This window comes from Cheilinus undulatus, linkage group 11 (assembly GCF_018320785.1).
Source record: "Cheilinus undulatus linkage group 11, ASM1832078v1, whole genome shotgun sequence".
In the NCBI taxonomy this organism is placed as follows: domain Eukaryota; kingdom Metazoa; phylum Chordata; class Actinopteri; order Labriformes; family Labridae; genus Cheilinus; species Cheilinus undulatus.
Genome location: NC_054875.1, coordinates 25,472,249 through 25,490,005, shown reverse-complemented (window position 1 = coordinate 25,490,005; position 17,757 = coordinate 25,472,249). Strand labels below are relative to the sequence as shown.

At 41.6% G+C, this 17,757-nt stretch overlaps 1 protein-coding gene across 2 annotated transcripts in view; it reads right to left on the bottom strand.

Annotated features, from left to right (window-relative positions):
* Positions 1-17,757, bottom strand: part of rarga (retinoic acid receptor gamma a) — a 59,293-nt gene that overhangs the window by 37,961 nt on the left and 3,575 nt on the right. Inside the window, exons 2-5 of one of the 2 annotated variants that reach the window (XM_041798599.1) lie at positions 15,675-15,762; positions 15,462-15,566; positions 7,378-7,443; positions 9-359 (exon numbers count right to left, since the gene is read on the bottom strand). In XM_041798599.1, the coding sequence (XP_041654533.1) occupies positions 9-177 (169 nt within the window). In that variant the 5' untranslated portion in view covers positions 178-359; positions 7,378-7,443; positions 15,462-15,566; positions 15,675-15,762. The remainder of the gene's footprint in view (positions 1-8; positions 360-7,377; positions 7,444-15,461; positions 15,567-15,674; positions 15,763-17,757) is intronic. The other variant, XM_041798600.1, reaches the window with a different exon arrangement.

The following is a 17,757-nucleotide window of genomic DNA, read 5'->3' as shown; positions in this document are numbered from 1 at the left end:
TGACTTACAGAGAGCGGCCATCTCTTTAGGCAGGTCGGCACCGAATCGCCCAAACAGGCTGCTGTTGGCCAGCAGGTCAAAGGGAGAATGGCTCCTCATAGCGTTGAAGGCGAAAGGGTAGACAGCAGGTGGGAAGCCCGTCATGTGTCCCACCTGCTGTTCCCTGTTGGTAGCCATGGTGAGGGAGCACACCCGGGGTCCGCTGCCGGCCGCTGGGTGAGAGTAACAGCTCTTTGGATTTTCAGGAAAAGTTGAAATCCTTTAACTACTCTTGGGATGTGAGGGAAGGATGATGTGGCCACTGGTTTACCGTGAAAATGTCCCACTCCACTGAAGAAGAGTCATCCAATCCAGTTTTTCTGAGAAAGACAAGGCAGAGAAATCTGTTATTTCTCACTAATACATTAACCACATACAACACGAGCATGAGTGTTTCTGATATGCATGAACATGATGATACAGTCAGCGGTTTGTGCTGAGATTCCCCGAAACACATTTCACCTCACGTCAACTCTGAAACCCTGAACCATCTGCACACAGGGATGGAGAATAGTTTATCCACAGATCTAATGTAAGAAGGATGTGCACACTTCATACCAACAGGTATGACATTACAGGAAGGACAGAGGAAGTACAAGGAAGGATGGCGAGAATCAAAACAGATATGGACGTGAGAGAAAAAGTATGAGTTAGCTGTAAGAGAGAGAAAAAAAAGAGGCAAAAAACTGGGACTGGGCGAGGGGAAAAGAAAATAAGAAAGAAGTTTGGAAAAAGTTATAGCAGGGACGAGTGAGGGAGGGAGGGGAAAGAGAGAGAGAGAGAAAAAGAGAGAGAGCTCTTGTTCCTGCAGTTTTGAAGAGCTTCCAGACTTCTACAGTGATTCCAGGCTATGCCATATGATTTAAATCACCAGAACTCTACTATAAAGAGCTCCTCTGTTCCCGCTGCCAGCCTAGCACAGCAGCCTGCCTCTCTGCTGCCTTCCCCCAGGACCAGAGGCCCAGACACGGGGTCCGAGGCATGAAGAAGGGAGACGAAGGGGGTGGGGGGTGGGGGGGTGGGGGTCTATGGTAAGGAAAATGAGATCCTCTGATTGCTAACTGCTGCTGTCACTTCCAACTATCTTCTTGAGGTCAGGCTCCCATCCCACAGAGTCATTTTGGCTCGAACCTCCTGCAGCCTGCTCGTCACTTTGACTCTGCACAGTAGGCACAGACAAGTCGGGCTCAAGTGTGGACAAGGCTGCACTTATGCCCCAATGTTAATGCAAGAAGGGAAGAAAAAAACCTGCTAAAGCCTCCTTTTTTAAATGTTTTTTTCTTTTGCTTCCCTAGCGTGATTTCATGAGTGGGTGGTGTGATCATCTTGTTTTTTAAATGTGGCTTTGAAAAAGAGCAGAGCCAAGGAATTTGGAACTGCTGTGGCTTGTGAATCTGGGAGAAAAGAGAGGAAAAAAATCCTGGTAATGAATTCGTATAAACAAAGAAATGAAGGGAAAAAAAAAGATCTAAGGCTGAACTGGTGAACTGCTAAACTGCGCCACAGAGGAACAGTGACAGGGTCTGGGCACTGGGGGGCACTAAGACATGGTCCTGTGCCCAGGAAAATGAGCCAAGAAGCACACATAAGCACACAGTCTGAAACACATGCAATCAAGCACTGAAGAAAAAAAAACTCTACACATGTGTGAGAGCACACATGGGCAGACACACACACCTCTCACCCCTTGCCTTTTCCAGAGCTCTGGCTCCCTCCCTGCCTCTCTTTCTGGCTCTTTCTCTTTCAACAGAGCCAGTTAATTACACCCTACTGCTGCAGGCAGCTTCAAACCACCACTAATTTAGAGTTCCATTACAATAAACTGTTCCACATGTGCTTCCAGGGCCCAGGCAGGCTCGGGTGGCCACGTTTCAGGAAGGAGCAGCCGCCGATAGGCACCCACCCCCATCCTGCCAACACAGCTACACTGCCATCTTTCTTTTTCTTTTCTCTACTCCTTGCTTTCTTTCATTCCCTTTTTTCAGTCTATCCCTCATCCAAACTATCTTTGATTTTCTTTTCTGACCCGCCCACATCTCCTCTCTATAATCATGTCCTTATACCCAATCTCCAACCCCCCAAGCTCCCCCATCTCTACCCCCACCCGCACCCCGTCTCCATCCCTCTACTGCTTATACAACTTGTACCATGACCCTGTGCAGCGGTTCCACTGTGTGGCTAACGCACAAAAACATCACTAAAGATTTCACAGTGGGCCTAATGGGAGAAGAGGTAGGGACTGGAAAAACAAAACTGCCAACAACACACAGGCGCACACTATGTCTGTGTGAGCGTGTGTGTGTATAAATGCATGTGTGTTATGAGTCTGTACTTGGCAAGCATTTCGCCTGTTTGGGTATCTGCCTCATGAACTCAGAACAGGCCCCATAAAGGAGCGCAATCTGTCTGCGAGTGCTGGGAGAACAGAGAGAAATGAAGATGTGTGAGGGAAAAAAAGTAGGACCGTAGACATGTGACTTTTGTATTCCCACAGGAGGAAACAAAGGTATATTCATCCAAAAATTAAGCTCTAAATGAGTTTCATCCATGAAACCGAAGCGTAGAATCCTTTCTAAAGAAAAATAAACCACAGTGCCACTGCTAGCTCGCACATGAAACTTTGAAAGAAAAAAGTTAAGAACTAAAGAGAAAAGGCAGAGACACAGCTTTTTAAAAGAGAGCCCAGTTACTTTACTCTCCCCAAACACAATAATGAATTAATAAAAGAGTTGGCGCCAGTGTTTTTTAATGAGTCACATCAGCCCGGCAGCTTTTTACAGAGCCATTTATGTTTTATGTCAGGTCCTGTGGTAGGCTCACTTCGCCAGCCCGTCTGGGGCTATAAGGGGATAAGGGGAATTTGTGAGTGACCTCATCCCCTGTTAGCAAGGGCCAAATGGGCATGGAGGGCCTCCCCGCTTCCCCTGAGCCTGGGGGGCACACAGGAGGCAGCAGCCAGGCCGGGCAGGCGAAGAGCACCGGGGCTGGCCATGGGTGGGTTCATGGCTGCTGCTGGGACTTTCCATCATTCCCTTAGAGGTGCACTGTAGCAGTTTAAATTTACTTTGGTTGTTTCTGTAAATAGTGCGAGTGTTAGACCCCACAGTAGCTCAGCGTGTTAAAGCAGACTTATTGGTTACACTTTAGATAATCCATTGATTTTATCACCACAACACGGCGTGCTGCAAATGAAATGAAATCAATCAAAGCAACAATTTGGAGTCAGTGCTACAAGACAAGGCACGCTTACAGAGAATGGGATTGTCTTGTTTGTTGAGGAGTTTGGATTTCGACACAAAGACGGAGCATCAAGCAAGAGTTTAAAAAAGAAAGACAAAGAGGGAGAGAGAGCTGTTCCCACAGATTGAATGTCTGTCAAACAAAGGGTATCAAATCCTCTGTGAGCAACACAACAATTGTGCCTTAACCGTTGTGACCGACTCAGGCCCCTCAGGCAACAAGAACTGCGCTCAAACATAACAAATAAATCACGGCATCTCAGGAAGCTCTGCACCGCGCAACCAAGAGAGGCAGAGGGTGTTTTTTTAGTCAGCACAAGAAACCACAGGTGATTATTCAGGGTATATGAGCAGCATTCATACAGGAGGTGCTGGGAAACAGAAAGTGACATATATTTGTGATTTGAAAGTTAGAATTATAAAAATGTTTGTCTACTTTGAAAGTCAGAATTTCGCAACTTTATTTTCTCTTTGAGTTATGTGGAAATCACTTCTGCTTGTTTCACTCCTGAGATTGAGTGACTTTTCTTCTTTCATTTTCTTTTCTAGTTCCTTGAAGGCCACAATAAACCATTTTTAGAAATTCCTTGCAAGGTTAAATAAAAATATGCGCCAATCAGTCAAGGCAGAGAAGAAAGTCAAAACCTTTACTGGAAGGACTGAGCATAAATTTATGCACAGCCTCCAGAAAATGAACTGTACCATGTATCCTGTTGAGGAAAGCTCACTTCACTAACTTTTTCCACTTCTGACTTGCCCACTCCTGTCCTTGTTTTTTAAAGAAAGTTGTTCATGTCTTCCAGGCACTGCCCTCCAATTGTCAGCATCATACAGTAATTTATGTTCAGCAAGTTTGTAAAGGAAACAGTTCGAAGCAGACAGTTTAGGTTTTGGGTCATGGGTGAAATCATACTATCACAGCAGTTACACAATGATTTAACAGACTGTGTGTGTCCTCACTAAGTTGACGGACTGGCTTTTCAAACAGCTTGGAGCAGTATGAATATTTATTGTCATCATGACCACTTTATATGCCAACACAGAGCATTCAACAGCTCACAACTGTGACAGACAAATAAAAAGGTTCACATTAAATCAGGATCAGAGTGTTATCTGATCTGGGTGCTGGCGTCAGCAGTATTTTGGCTGTGACAACAATATCCTCAAGACTATTATCTGATGCAAAGCTGACAGCTCCCAGTCTTTCAACAAGTGGCTCTAATGGCTCTGAGAGAGACACCTAGTGACAGACGCTGCAGTGTCTCCAAACAAAGCTGCATTCCTCTGCCTCAAACTTGTTTGACATCTGCCAGCTCTTGGCATGGCACAAACACGTATTTGCTTAAGGCAACAATGCAAGTAGCGCCTCTGTGTAATCATTTGTCACTTAAAGAGGTATTGTTTTTCACATCAAGGAGTGGCATTGTGCAATCTTTTACACATGTTTGTATGATAAATCATCAAACATTGAATCCTAAATCTGTGTTTTCTGTTCTCTCTTTCTCCTCTTTGTTTAGAAAAAAGGTCCAAAAACAGGCTGTGTTGACTCGCAGTGCTGAAAGAAAGAAGTACGGAAAGAGTGAGAACTCACTCAGAGTGAGACATAAAGCACTCTGTGACATGATGAAGTCATCTTTTCAGATCGCTGTTTCCATGATGTGGTGCAGCTCTTTGGAGTACTCACAACATGGAGACTTTAGTCCAAAACAAGAAAGCACACCATGACAGGAAAGGGCAAAGACAGACGGTGGCGAAAAAATTGGGAAATAAATAGTGAGTCAGAGGAACAGGAAATAAAGCAAGAAAAAAAAGGACTTGGTATGGCAGCAGTGTGATAGTCACTCTGTGCGATTTTTAAAGTAAAGATGCTTCAAGTACATCTTTGTTTATAACAGGACAAGGAGCAATAAAGGTGTTTCCCTCGGCTCAGGCAGAAAACAATCCCAGCTCTGTATGAAGAGAAGCATAATGGATGGTTTCACCAACACTGTTTTTTAGCCTCAGGAGTCAAAGCAGCCCTCAGACACAAGCAGGCCCAAACACACTCAAACACAAAACACAGTTTAACACACAAATTTAACTTTGTGCCACTGCCAGATCTTTTTAATGAGGGCTTGGACGCTGCCTGCAAATGTAAATCCTCACAATCAGAGCAGCACACCTGCAAAAATAGACATAGGAAATAGTTTGCAGATAGTTTCCTTGTTAATTATAGTGTGGTAGCGGAGAGCCCCTCGATTCCCCCTAAAACCACCTGTCTAACTCCTCCCTACCACTTGGCCTTAATTGCTATAGAAATTCCAGAAAAGACAGGTATCAACAACTCCCAGATTTACTGCTCAGTCGTGTCACAAAGAAAGACTGGTGGCAGATTTTGCAATACATAAGCTTTTATGGGTTGACTCAGTGTTCTCCTTAAAACTGAGGATTTGTCTACACCTGAAAGGTATAATCACATAAAACAAACAAGGTGTCTCCATTTTGTTGTGCTCCTTTAACTCAATAAAAATAAACTTTTCAGGGCTTTATGAACACTTCAAAAGTTTTACTGCAAGAATGATTGTACAAATGCAACAATAAATACTGATTATAATCAAATATGAATGCCATTTGTTCTGTTTTTATTTGGATTTTTAAATACCCACAAGACTCATGACTTAAAATCTGTCTTCAGTCACACTGATTTGATTAAAACATGGCAACTAAAAGTATTTACTTCTATGGATTAAGGCAGCATATTACCAGGATATTATTGTTTTCGTGTGAGCACTGCCAAAACCTTTTTTTATTAGTCTGATGCTTGATTAGTAAATATTTACCACAAAGTAAAGGCACATTAGTGGTGAGGACAACAAAGCTAACAAACCCATGATCACAAGCACAAGGATCATGAGTAACGACACATCTGGAGTGTCTACCAGCACGCACAAATACTAATTGATTCCAAACTTTTACTAAAAATGACCATAATGCTGTGACGGAACACCATGAAGGTAAACCTGCCCAGAGTGGACAGTAAATTAATTTAAAAAAAACATGTGTGGTGCTGTGCAGGACTCTACCCAACTATTTCTTCCACTCCAGATGTCAGAGACTCAGACCGATGGAGCAGATGACAGCAGAGGGCCGACACAGATATCGCAGGCTTCAGTCAGCCGTCTGGGTGTTCATTTCACTTCAATCAAACTGTCCCTCACACTTATGTCAAGTCCACCAGGGGGAAACACAGCAGGTGCAAAGCCAAGCCGGCCAGCTGTGGAGGTTTTACCTACAGACCAGTCAGCGCTGGAGCAATAAACCAAAGCTCCACTCTGACATCAGGCCGCCTGATCTTCATCTGATATCCAAATCACAGAGCGCTAAACGCACTGTGTTACACACGGCTGTAACAAGTGGAACCTGTTAACCTTGCACAAATGCCAGCATCAATAAATAATCTTCAATGACACGCTGCTAACTATGGGAACACAATGAATAAACTTTCATGTAAACTCAGAGCAGAGCAAGTCTCAGACACACCTCACGCCACAGGAATCAGACTGTGCTGTTTAAAAGGTGGAAAACAATGCTGCTCTTTTCCAAGTGTTCATATGTTGGTTATAAAAAAGCAGGTCAAGGACTGGTGACTCCTCTAGTGAATACACATCAAACACATGCACAATAACACACACACATATGCTAATAATAAAGAGCTCCACAGGCACTGAGTAACACTCGCTAATAGGCACATATGTGCACACATGCAGGCACAAACACTGCTCCAGTATGTTTTCATATAAACTCAGTGTCACTCTCATGCTTACAAAGTAGAAACAAACTAGGTAACTAAAACACTGCATGCAAACAAACGTGTGTTAGGACTTCTCAGTGTTTACACATAAAAATGTGCTCAGATTTTGGGAAAAACAATGATTAATTGTCTCAAAGCCTCTCAAGTGTTTTGCACACTCAGTCTCTGTCTTCAATTAAAAGTGTTGATCCGTTCCCAAGAAATGCAGCCTCTCTCTTTCTCTCTCTGTTAGCAGAAGGAGGATGAGAAAGAGAAGACCAACAATGACTAAAGTTGTGATTTTAAATGTTCTAAGTGAAAATAACTCACCGGCTGTGGTGTCAATGAGGCAGATGGACGGATGAAGATCTTAACGGAGTGGACTGATGAGCAGAGCTAGCCAGGGGAGAAGCAGAAAAGATGTGTTTGTTCATCAGAGTCCCTCTGACAGCAAAGGCAGAGCAGCAGTGAGCCTCCCTCTCTCTCTCTCTCTCTCTCTCCCTCCCTCACTCACTCCCCCTCTTCCACTCTCTCCTCCTCCTCCTCCTCTCTCGCAGTCTTTACCTCTTAAAAATCACTCTTTCACTCCCCAAACACAGGCGCACACTCACTCTCTTGCTCACTAAAAAATAATTATACTCTCTGATTCATAAAGCCTTCCTTTGTCACGTGACCCAACACTTCAAATATACAGCACATTTTTTCACAAGCCACAAAATGCCTGGAGGGGAGGAAAAAGGCCCAGAGAGCTTAAGTTTCTGTTTTTAATTCTCTCTCCCTTCTTTGTCTCTCGGGTGAATTCTTTTTTCTCTCCGTCGTCTTCTTGGCCAAAGGGTCGGTTTACCTACAAACTGCTTGTGCATGTTGAAAAGCAGAGCCATGTCATGATCTCAGTTCATTTGGTTTTAATCAATAAATTCAGAGTTTAACAGGATGTACAACACAAAATAGAAAGCTTTTATTCAACACAGATGCCTTTTAAATGGCAAGCAGATAGCTTTATTTCTTAGGAAAAGTCTAAGTAGTTTCTTCTGCTCATTTATTCTCAATTTGATCAATTTATAGAGTAATTCTATTGGACTTCTGCCTCATCTGTCTGTGTTGTACAGGCCTGTCATGAAGGTGAAGTTTTTGTGTAGCTCTTGTCGTTGTTTGGCACTGTGTTTAATTGCTTGTAATGTTTCTGTGACAGTCTTTCCAGCAGTGATAATAAATTCTGATTACTTACATAGCAGATGCTACTTCAACTGCTAAGACTTAACATTACACACGAAGGCTAGCGTTAGAGCACCTGTGAAGCTAAATAAGGAAGTTTTGGTCAAAGCTTAGTACTAAAAAACATACATGAGGAGGATAAATAAAAACCACACTGGCACTGAAAGGATTTTTCTCACTCATATTTTTGATTTTTTTTTTAATAACATGTGCACACTAAATGACATCATCTCTGTCCTTATCTTATCAATGACATCAAATAGACAAAGCTTTGAAAAAACTGCACATCTTCAGTCATATATTTAAGCTAATTTTGCCACAAGTGAGAGAGAGCAGGGTAAATTCTTATTGTTTCTTATTGCTACTGTATCTCCTCTCTTCTCTCAGTTATTTTCAGAGCTTTTACCCCCTCCTCCTCTTTTATTCTCTTAACCTCTTTATGCTGCCTTGTCCTTATAACTGATTAATATTGTTGTTATGATTTTATCATGAACAGTATTTTACCACTACTAGCTTTCTTATTTTTGTATTATGACTCACTATCTTTACACATTTTAACTGCTTTTATTCTACTTCTTACTGCTCTGATTCATGTTCATTTTTATCCCCCCTATTATTTTATTGCTCTTACAGTTCTGGTCCTTAGGTCTCTTTTAGCTGGGTTCCTGTGTTGCCTGGATTCGTCTAGGTTATTCTGGGTTTTTAATTATATTTTTATTCTTTGTCTTTAATTCCACAGTGGAATTTTATATATCAAGGATTCATCGTGTATTTTCAGCTCGTCATGTTTTTGGACTCTGTAATGGGTCTACTAGGATGATAATGATGTTACATTGCTGGCTTTATCTTTCACGTGTTCCCCTGTTGATGTGGTTTTGTCTTTATGTTCTTGCTTGTGTCTGATGATGCTCTGTTTTGTTGTGTTTCTGCTTATCGTCAAAGCACTTTGCAAAGCTCTGTTTTTAAAGGTGCTATACAAATAAAGTTATTATTCTTCTTATTATTATTATTAAATTGCACGGATAAGGTTGCAATGATGCCAGTGTATTTGTGCAATTTAGACAGTGTGTAAGAGTTTTCATGCAATTTTTGGTCATGAAGAAAAAAAAATACCCAGTGATGGTTGCACAAGACTGTTTCGATAATAGGAACAGGTGTTAATATCATCTGATTTCTATCAGCACTGTAGTGAAGTTTAAAATTCCTGTGTTGCGACAACCCTATGATGCAGTAAGGAATATTTTTAAGTCAACATTACTGGAAGTTAAGAAAAACTGCAAATTTCCGTACCTCCTAAACCACTCATGAAACTAGAAGTGGCACATGATTTGCAGAGAAGGGAAGTCCCCAGTGAGATGGCAGAGCTGTGCAGCAGCGGCAGCAGATTTGGGTGTGCCCCTAAGCATGCCCCCCTCTCTCTCTCCATATGAGATCATATATTTCAGATCTGTGTTTATGTGTTTGTGGTTCTGGGCGTGTGCCCTGTTTTTCTGAATGCAATGTTTCTCAAGTTGTTTTGGTTATGAGGAGCACCTCAAACCTCAGAACTGGGAGGAGGAGGCACACCTCAACGGGCACCTCAACGGGTACTTTTACTTCTGAAGGATATATTCACTTTCTGAAGAAACAAAGGAGCCAATGTAAATGCATTCATGGTTCTCAGACACTTGAATTTAAACATCTTATCTGATTAATTTCTATTAAAAACAGTGCAGAACGCCTCTTCAAAGTAAACAAGTTAGTCATGCACTATTTATCTAAAACTTTATCTTAAGATTTCTTTCAGGCATGATGGCCACGCATCACTTCACATTCTGCTAGGGATGGGAATCAAAAACTGGTTCCAGTTGAGAATCAGTTTAAGTTGGTTATATCCATCAACATCATTTACATTTAATCTTAACAATTCTCTTGTCAGTGCCTTACTTCTGTCTGCCTTGAAAAAATTTGTCTTGCGAGAAGCAGTTAACGCGAACAAGAACAGAGAAATCGAGGAAGTGTAAGACTTCTGCACTTCTGTTCTTTTATTGGCAGAAGGACAAAGAGAGCATGCCGGTCAGTCACAAAAACAGGCTAAAGCTGCCGGGAATGTGGCTTCATTTCTCCAAAAATGATGCAAACAGCCAGATGTGCATACCTTGCAAAGCAGATGGATTCGCCTGTTTCCGTGTTTCTAACTGGCAAATCCATTTTGCAAAGCTCCCGCAAGTAAGTTGGGCTCAGTTAGTAAGTGACAGGACCAATCAGCGTCAAGGGGCAGAACTCTCGGGTACAGCGGAGTCTTGATGTAAGCAACTAGTAATAAGAGGCCAGTGCAATTATGGCGGAAGAGATTAGCATGGATGCTGCTAAATAATTTTTATCAGAACTTGACATTTCTTTATTAAAAGAAGAACAAAGAACAGTATTGAGTTGTTTTCTTTTCAAAAACAACAAAAGTTGTGTACTGACATGTCTACAGTCGCCATGTTTCACGTTATGCTGTTCTCTATGGAGGATACTCCTTCAGTAGGGGTGCAGCTCGGTAGCGACTATGTCACGTTTTGTTGCTCTGATTGGTTCATAAAGATGTGACAGAACATTCATCCAATCTCCCTACGAATTTTTGTTCGAAGGCTCTGCCCTTTCCCAAACACTGTCTATGAGTGGTTTACCAGATGGATGTGTGAAACAAATCCAACTGACGTGTCAGGTTAGCGATGTGCAACATCTGGCAAAACATGATGTCATGCAAAGCATGCATCTTTTTGCACAAGAACTGTCAATTTACTACAAGATATCAATTTATTTTTACAGGTCCAGAGATCTAGGATCCAGAGACTAGTTAATTTCAAGGTTTTATCTTTTAAAGAAAATGAGCAGTACTATTGTATTCCAATTTAAGTACAGAGATTGAAGTCCCCAAAATCAGTTTGTTTTAACTAAGACATTTCTAAAATAAAAAAAGGGGTTTTGTATACTTTAGCATGTTCTCCTTCCAAACACTTGATTTTTAACATTTTTGGTCATCTAAATTATTAATTACAACCAGTAATTGAAGTGTGCTTGTCATTGACTGTCGGTGAAGGTGGCCTATATCTTGTTTAGTTTTCAGAGAGGAAGAGATTCAATAAAATTTGAGTTGTTAACAGTGAAAACCATAGACTGAAGAACTGGAAAAAGCTTGTGTGACATCAGCTGTTTGATTACAATAGGCGGTCTCAAACAGCTTTTAGAGACCATCTGTGGAGGCCTCCATACTAAAATCGCTGTCTCAACCAAACTTTGGATCAACCTAACAGCAGACAAGAGCCCGCCCACTGAGCTCGACTTCCTGTTAGCTAAGCTAGCACAAAAGCTGGCCTTCTGGAGGTAGCGTCTGCCTGTCAAGTCATCTATCAAATGACATGAAACTGAAATGATTGTAGTACAAAAAAACATTCATCCCCATACAGTGAGAGCACATGAAGATATTAGCTAATGAGACACATTTAATTTTTTGAACCAGGCTGTAAACCAGTTTATTTCTAGTGTAAATAAAATGCTTTTTAAAATGTGTTGTGTACGGGACTTCTGGTGTTCCTGCAACCAGCCTCGAGTGGACACTTGCCGTATTGCTATTTTTCACACTTCCGCATTGGCTTCATTTTTCAGGACCGGAGGTCGCCACTTGGTGAAAAACTACAGTTTACTATTTACAAAAAGAAAACTCACAGTAAAGAATCAATAAGGGAACCGATAAAGAATTGAATTTGATCAATTCCCATCCCTAGATTCTCCCAAATACCACATCTGAAGAAGAATCACCAACAAATGCAGCAGACAGAAGTTTTATGTGGTCATCTCAGGTACCTGTAAGACTTGCTGTAACGTCTTTTATTTTATTTGTAAATCACAGTAACCGGCCGGATACAAAGCAGAGATCTTATCCCCAAGTACACTGACCCAATATCCTCCAGGATAAAGTCGAGCCATAATAAAATAAAACAGAAAACCCCTTATATGCAGCCTCTGTCCTATTTTTGCTGTGCACTTCCGATCTTTACCGCCACATATGGTCTACAGAAGCCTACTCAAATGTTCTTTCTTACATTTTTTCCATGTGCATTTGCTTGAACGTAATCAGGGTGAATGAATGGCTAAGCAGAGAGAGGCGCTGCTGCCCTTTTTTGCAGAAACCTTATATTCAGGAAGCTCAGATCTAAGCCACACTGCAAAGAGCACTTCAGCTGATCCTTATCTTGTTTACATTTGATTTATGTGTTGCTTATGAAGCCACTACGACTAACAGAAATCCCTCAAATGTTTGAATAGCACTACTAAATCAGCAATTGTGTAAAACGAAACATGTAGGTAAACATGCTGCAAAAACTGACATTATGGTATTCATTAAAGGGATAGAAATGGTTAAGTGTGAATTTAACATCAGTGTGATGCCATCAGGCTCAGGCTGAGTGGGATTAAGCATTTGTGTCAGAATGTGCAGTCAAGTGCATGATGGGAGTCGTGTGTGTCAATGCGCAGGGCATACTGTGCTCCTTATTAAATTATGACAGCAAGCTCAAGCAGGGGGTGTGCTTAGGATTTGCGTACATGCACTTGTGAATATGAGTGTGTGAGCAGGCAGTAGCAGCGAGAAGGCCAGAGGTTACTAGTGTTTGTGTTTCAGTGTCAGTGAAGTGTGCTCCAGGCAGAGATTTATGATCATTGTGTCTGGGAGGCTGCAGAGTGGGGGGATAATGAAGATAGATCAGGGTGCTATCTCTCTCTCAGGGCACCGCTGGAAACACGGCCTCTCACCCTCCTCTCTGTTCTGGTATCATTAACTCCAGCCAGTGACATCATAACGCACTGCCTTGACATCAATCCTATCACAGTGGGCTCTGACAAAAAGTCGAAAACACAGAGGCAGTTCCTTACATGAAGTCAGCCGGCAAACGCAGGCATTGTCAGAGCGTCCAGCGAGCTCTGCGGCATCTTTGGGTGTGTTTATGAAGATATGAAATATTCATAGAATCATCATACTCGGTCGTGTGTTTCCACTTTGGATCCGATGTATTTGCATTCGCAGAGGCTACGGAGGAGAGGCCCGGGGCTGGTTGGCAGAGGAATAGCATAAAAAAAAGGCAGAGAGAGAAGGAAAAGGGGGGATGATGGAGAGAGCAAGGAAGGGGAGGAAGTGAGGTTAGAGGGGTTAAAGAGAGGAGGGAGGAAAGAGGGAAAAGAGAGGTACAGCAAATGTGAGAGTAAGGGGTGTGAAATAGAGAAAAAAAAGATGGAGAGAGGGATGATGGGATTGGTGGTGGCGAGGTGAGAAGGGGCGCGGGGAGCTGGTGCCTGTGGCGGCAGGTTTTAATCAGTAACAAGATGCCTGTAATGAGATCACTATTTCCCCATATTAGATTGATGTCATGCAAAGTTAGCTGCCACACTGAGGCAGGCAGGGGACACGCAGTCATTTACGCACATACAAATATACACTTGCTCGCGCTTTCTTGGTTATAGACTTAAACACACATCCTGTGAAATGAAGGAGCTCATTCATCCCACCTGGCAAAGTGCACTCATTTAGAGTCCAACCGCCTTGAAGTAAAAACATACACAGAGGAGTAGTACGCACAGGAAAATGAGTTACTCATGGCAAAGGAGAAATGTATCTGTTAGGGACTGAAGGGCACAGGCCACTATATGCTCCTCAAACAAAAACAAGTGAGCAAGAGTGAGAGAAAGTATGCTTGTGCATATTTTGGGATGCCTTCAGAGGCTGTTGATTCAGCTACCAGTGCATGTGCCAGCACATGAGCACTCAGCCTATTGCCCGACATGTGTGTCCAATGAAAGGTGAACGGCTCTCCTGTCTATACTTTCCTCAAAAATCAGCCATGATGTCACCATGAACCCATCTTGAACCCACCTCTGTCAAAAAGCATTACTCCAGCCCTCCCTCCCTCTTTCTCTGCCTCATTTTCTGTTCCACCTCTCCCTCCTTCACGCTCCATTCCTGCCTCTCCAATTCTTCACTGAGCTCCTATTCTTGTGCTTGCCCTTCTTCATATTTCCGTATTCTTCGACATTTTCCCTCTCTCGTCCATGTCTCTCCCCTTCACAAACTCACTTAATCTCTCTTTTTTTGTGTGTTTTTGGCAAGCATGTTCTAATTGAATCACCAAAGAGCGCTGCTATTTGCCAAAAATGCCAGGATGTTCTGATTATCATAAACTTTGTTTAAGCTGTGGTTTTGACAAAGAAAAAATGCTCTCAGTGCAGAAGGGGAAGCCAATTTTTTTAATGCAGAAAAAATGAGCAATAGGAGAGAATGCAAATGAAAGAGGGAATAGGGAAAGAGAAAGAGGGGTGGTGGGGGCAGCGAGAAGGCAGCCAGAGAGCCACATATGGAAGTGATTCTGTAATTACTGCAAATCTGTGAGCTCAAAAGGAAAGGTCTTCTTTTCCATGCCTCTTTCCCTGCACATAAAACTGCCCTTGTGAGAAAGTTGGGCACTATATACTGAGCAGGAAACATGAAAAAATGAAGTTTTCATTGCGCCTGCTTTTTGGCACATGTAGCTGGTATATAAATATGTAAAGCAGCTATATATGTAGTATGTTGAGTTTAAACATAGGTCTGCATTTTGCTTTTTTCCACATATGACAGCAACCCCCCCCCCCCCCCCCTTGCTGATCATGAGGCTAATTCCACACAGTCTACTTACTACTGGAAAATTTTCTGCATTCTTTGCTCATTTGCTTCGCTTTCCTGAGCTTAATCAACCGTCCTGGAGGCTAATCTAAAACAAACTGGGAGGTTTCAGCCAGAATAAAGTCAAGTCTCTCACCAGCCACACACATAACCTGCCTGGCATCAGCAACATAAAGCTCACATTCAACAAGGTGTGTGAGGCAGGGGGCGGTTCAGGGATGAGTGACATACACAGACAGAGAAACAGACAGACAGTGATGAAGAGCGTCTTTTCAAGCCTCAGGCGTAGCAGTGCTTTGCAGGTGTGTATGTTGGCAGCGACTTCTACTCTGCTAAAGTCCCCAAACCGTTTGAGAAATCCTGTAATTATCTGGTGCCCTCCCTGCCGTAACGCGTTCTCACACGGGCTACAGTAAACACCCCCGCTCTGACGCAGCTTACTTGGCAAGCGTTTATTCATGGACAAATCCAATTAATCACAGAAAGAAATGGTCTGTATGAAGTAAACAGCAGTTCTTACCCTCTTCGCCGCGATGAGTGAAGGTTTCGGCTTCAAACGCGTGCACGCTCCCCCAAGAAGTTTGAGACGTAAATAGTGGATGTCAAGCGCGCACACCGAAGTTTTCTGTGGAGGAGATAGAAAAAAATGAAGGGTTTTCTTCGGAAAGTTCCTTCATCAAGGCATAAAAGGCTGTACATGTCACGACAACTGGTCTTGGACGCTTCAGAGTACCTTCGTTTGTTGCCATTCCGCCTGCGAGTCCCGCCGGCAGCTCAGGGGCGTTGATGGGAGATACATATTTCTGGCACCCGGACTCCCCCTAGTGGCCGAAAGAGAGAGCGCAACACAGCGCCTGTTATCAGACCAGAACTCCAGCAAAAAGACAAAAATACTAAAACAAGAGGGTTATTGTGAATCCAAAATCAGTTCAACTCAAGAAAAGATAACAAAATTAGCTCCTTAAATAAAATAGCTTTCGTCATGTGGCTTCATGAAAGAATGAGAGTCAAATTAATATTTAGTCACTGGGTAGTTCTTTTTCATTAACAAGGGATACAAAGACTTGATAAATGTTTAATCACCTTATTTGATATCACAGACCTGTCTTTCACAGATATATGTGCTTAAATGTTTTATTTCCAGTGAATTACATGTGAGAAAATTTCACTTCACTAAATACTTTGCATTTAATATTTTAGAAATAAAAAAACATTTGATCATAAGAAGATAAGATATTCCTTTATTAGTCCCATAAGTTATGTACACAGAGAGAAAAGGAAAAGTGAAGGAAATCAGTGCATATTTTCCTTGGTTATTTGTCCCAAAATAAAAAGAGAAATTCACACAGCAAATTTAAATTTAAGAATGTTACATTTTATTTTTGACCAAGTATTTTTGAATCATTATTTTAAAATAGCCTTGAGTTTGGTTTGTATAACACTATTGGAGTGTATAAAATTGTGCATGTGTATATGTAAAAACAAATACACATAAATACACAAACACATGCACATACTTACACTTAGATACATATTTACAAACATAAACATACACACATCTATAAACACACACATAGGCATATATTTTCCCTGGGGTGGAAAGTAAATAATTACATTTAGCTTACTCAAACTACTGGAACTGAGTAGGTTTTTTTAAGTACTTGTACTTTTTTGGGTATGTTTTAAAATCAGTACTTTTACTTTTATTATAGAAAGTTTTAACCAGAGAAACTGGCCTTTTACTTGAGTACAATATTCTTAAACTTTTCCACCTCTGTTGACTACACAGGATCACATAAAAAGAGAATGGTTCCACATCACGTCCCAAACAGTGGCTGTACAATGATATCTCAGGGTTTATATCTCATATCTCACATTTCAGAGTTGATTTTAACTCCATTCTTAATTGAATGGTTTTCAGTGTTAAATTTATATGATATTGTTAATCCACCAGTGGTAGCTCAACTCTCAGCCCACTGTGATTACAAATCTGGGGGGATGACTGGGAAGAGTTCCCCATCCATGCCCTTGGGCAGAGTGAGTAGATGTGTTTTTTTTGTGTTGAGATTTGTGTTGAGTTGTGTTTGGATGTTGTCTGTTGTGCAGTGATACCTGCTGGGATTGTTTTGCTCATGTTTCTGGTGGATTGTTGTTATTTTTGATGTGAGACCACTTGCACTGTGAGTGAAGTTGTAAACTGAGTTAGAGCGCCTGCCTGTGAATCTGGGTGCTCCTAGAGGATATATAGTGCTTTAGCATGCATGGCTTTGCTATGTCATTGACTCTCTGCTTTGGATTTTTCAAAGGAGACCCACTGTGTCACAGATTTTCAAGGGTAACTGCAGCTCATATCATATTGTAGATATGTTTTTACTTTCAAAAGTGTAGTTTGATTCCAAGTAGTGTGGACTTGTATAGACACTTTTGATGTTTTTATTTAAATCTCTATGAGTTTTATTAATGGTCAATTGTATGTGTATTCTCATTTATTATATAGGTGTGACTTTACCTGAATGGTAACCTGATTGGAGATCTATTTTTATGTTGTTCCTGCAAATTAGGAAAGATCATATTTTACTTTACAGCTCCTCAGTAGCTCCTCAGTACTTAGTAAACTTTAGATTAGTCACTTTTTTCTTTTGAGTAGATTTATAGACCCGTTCTTTTTCTTAAGTACATTTTAGCAAGAGTAACTGTTCTTCTAGTAGAGTACAATAGTCATATAGTTTTTCTACTTCTGTATTATGCATATATACACACATACATACACACATGTTTAAGTTGCACCAGAATTCATTTTTTCACATTGTGAATGA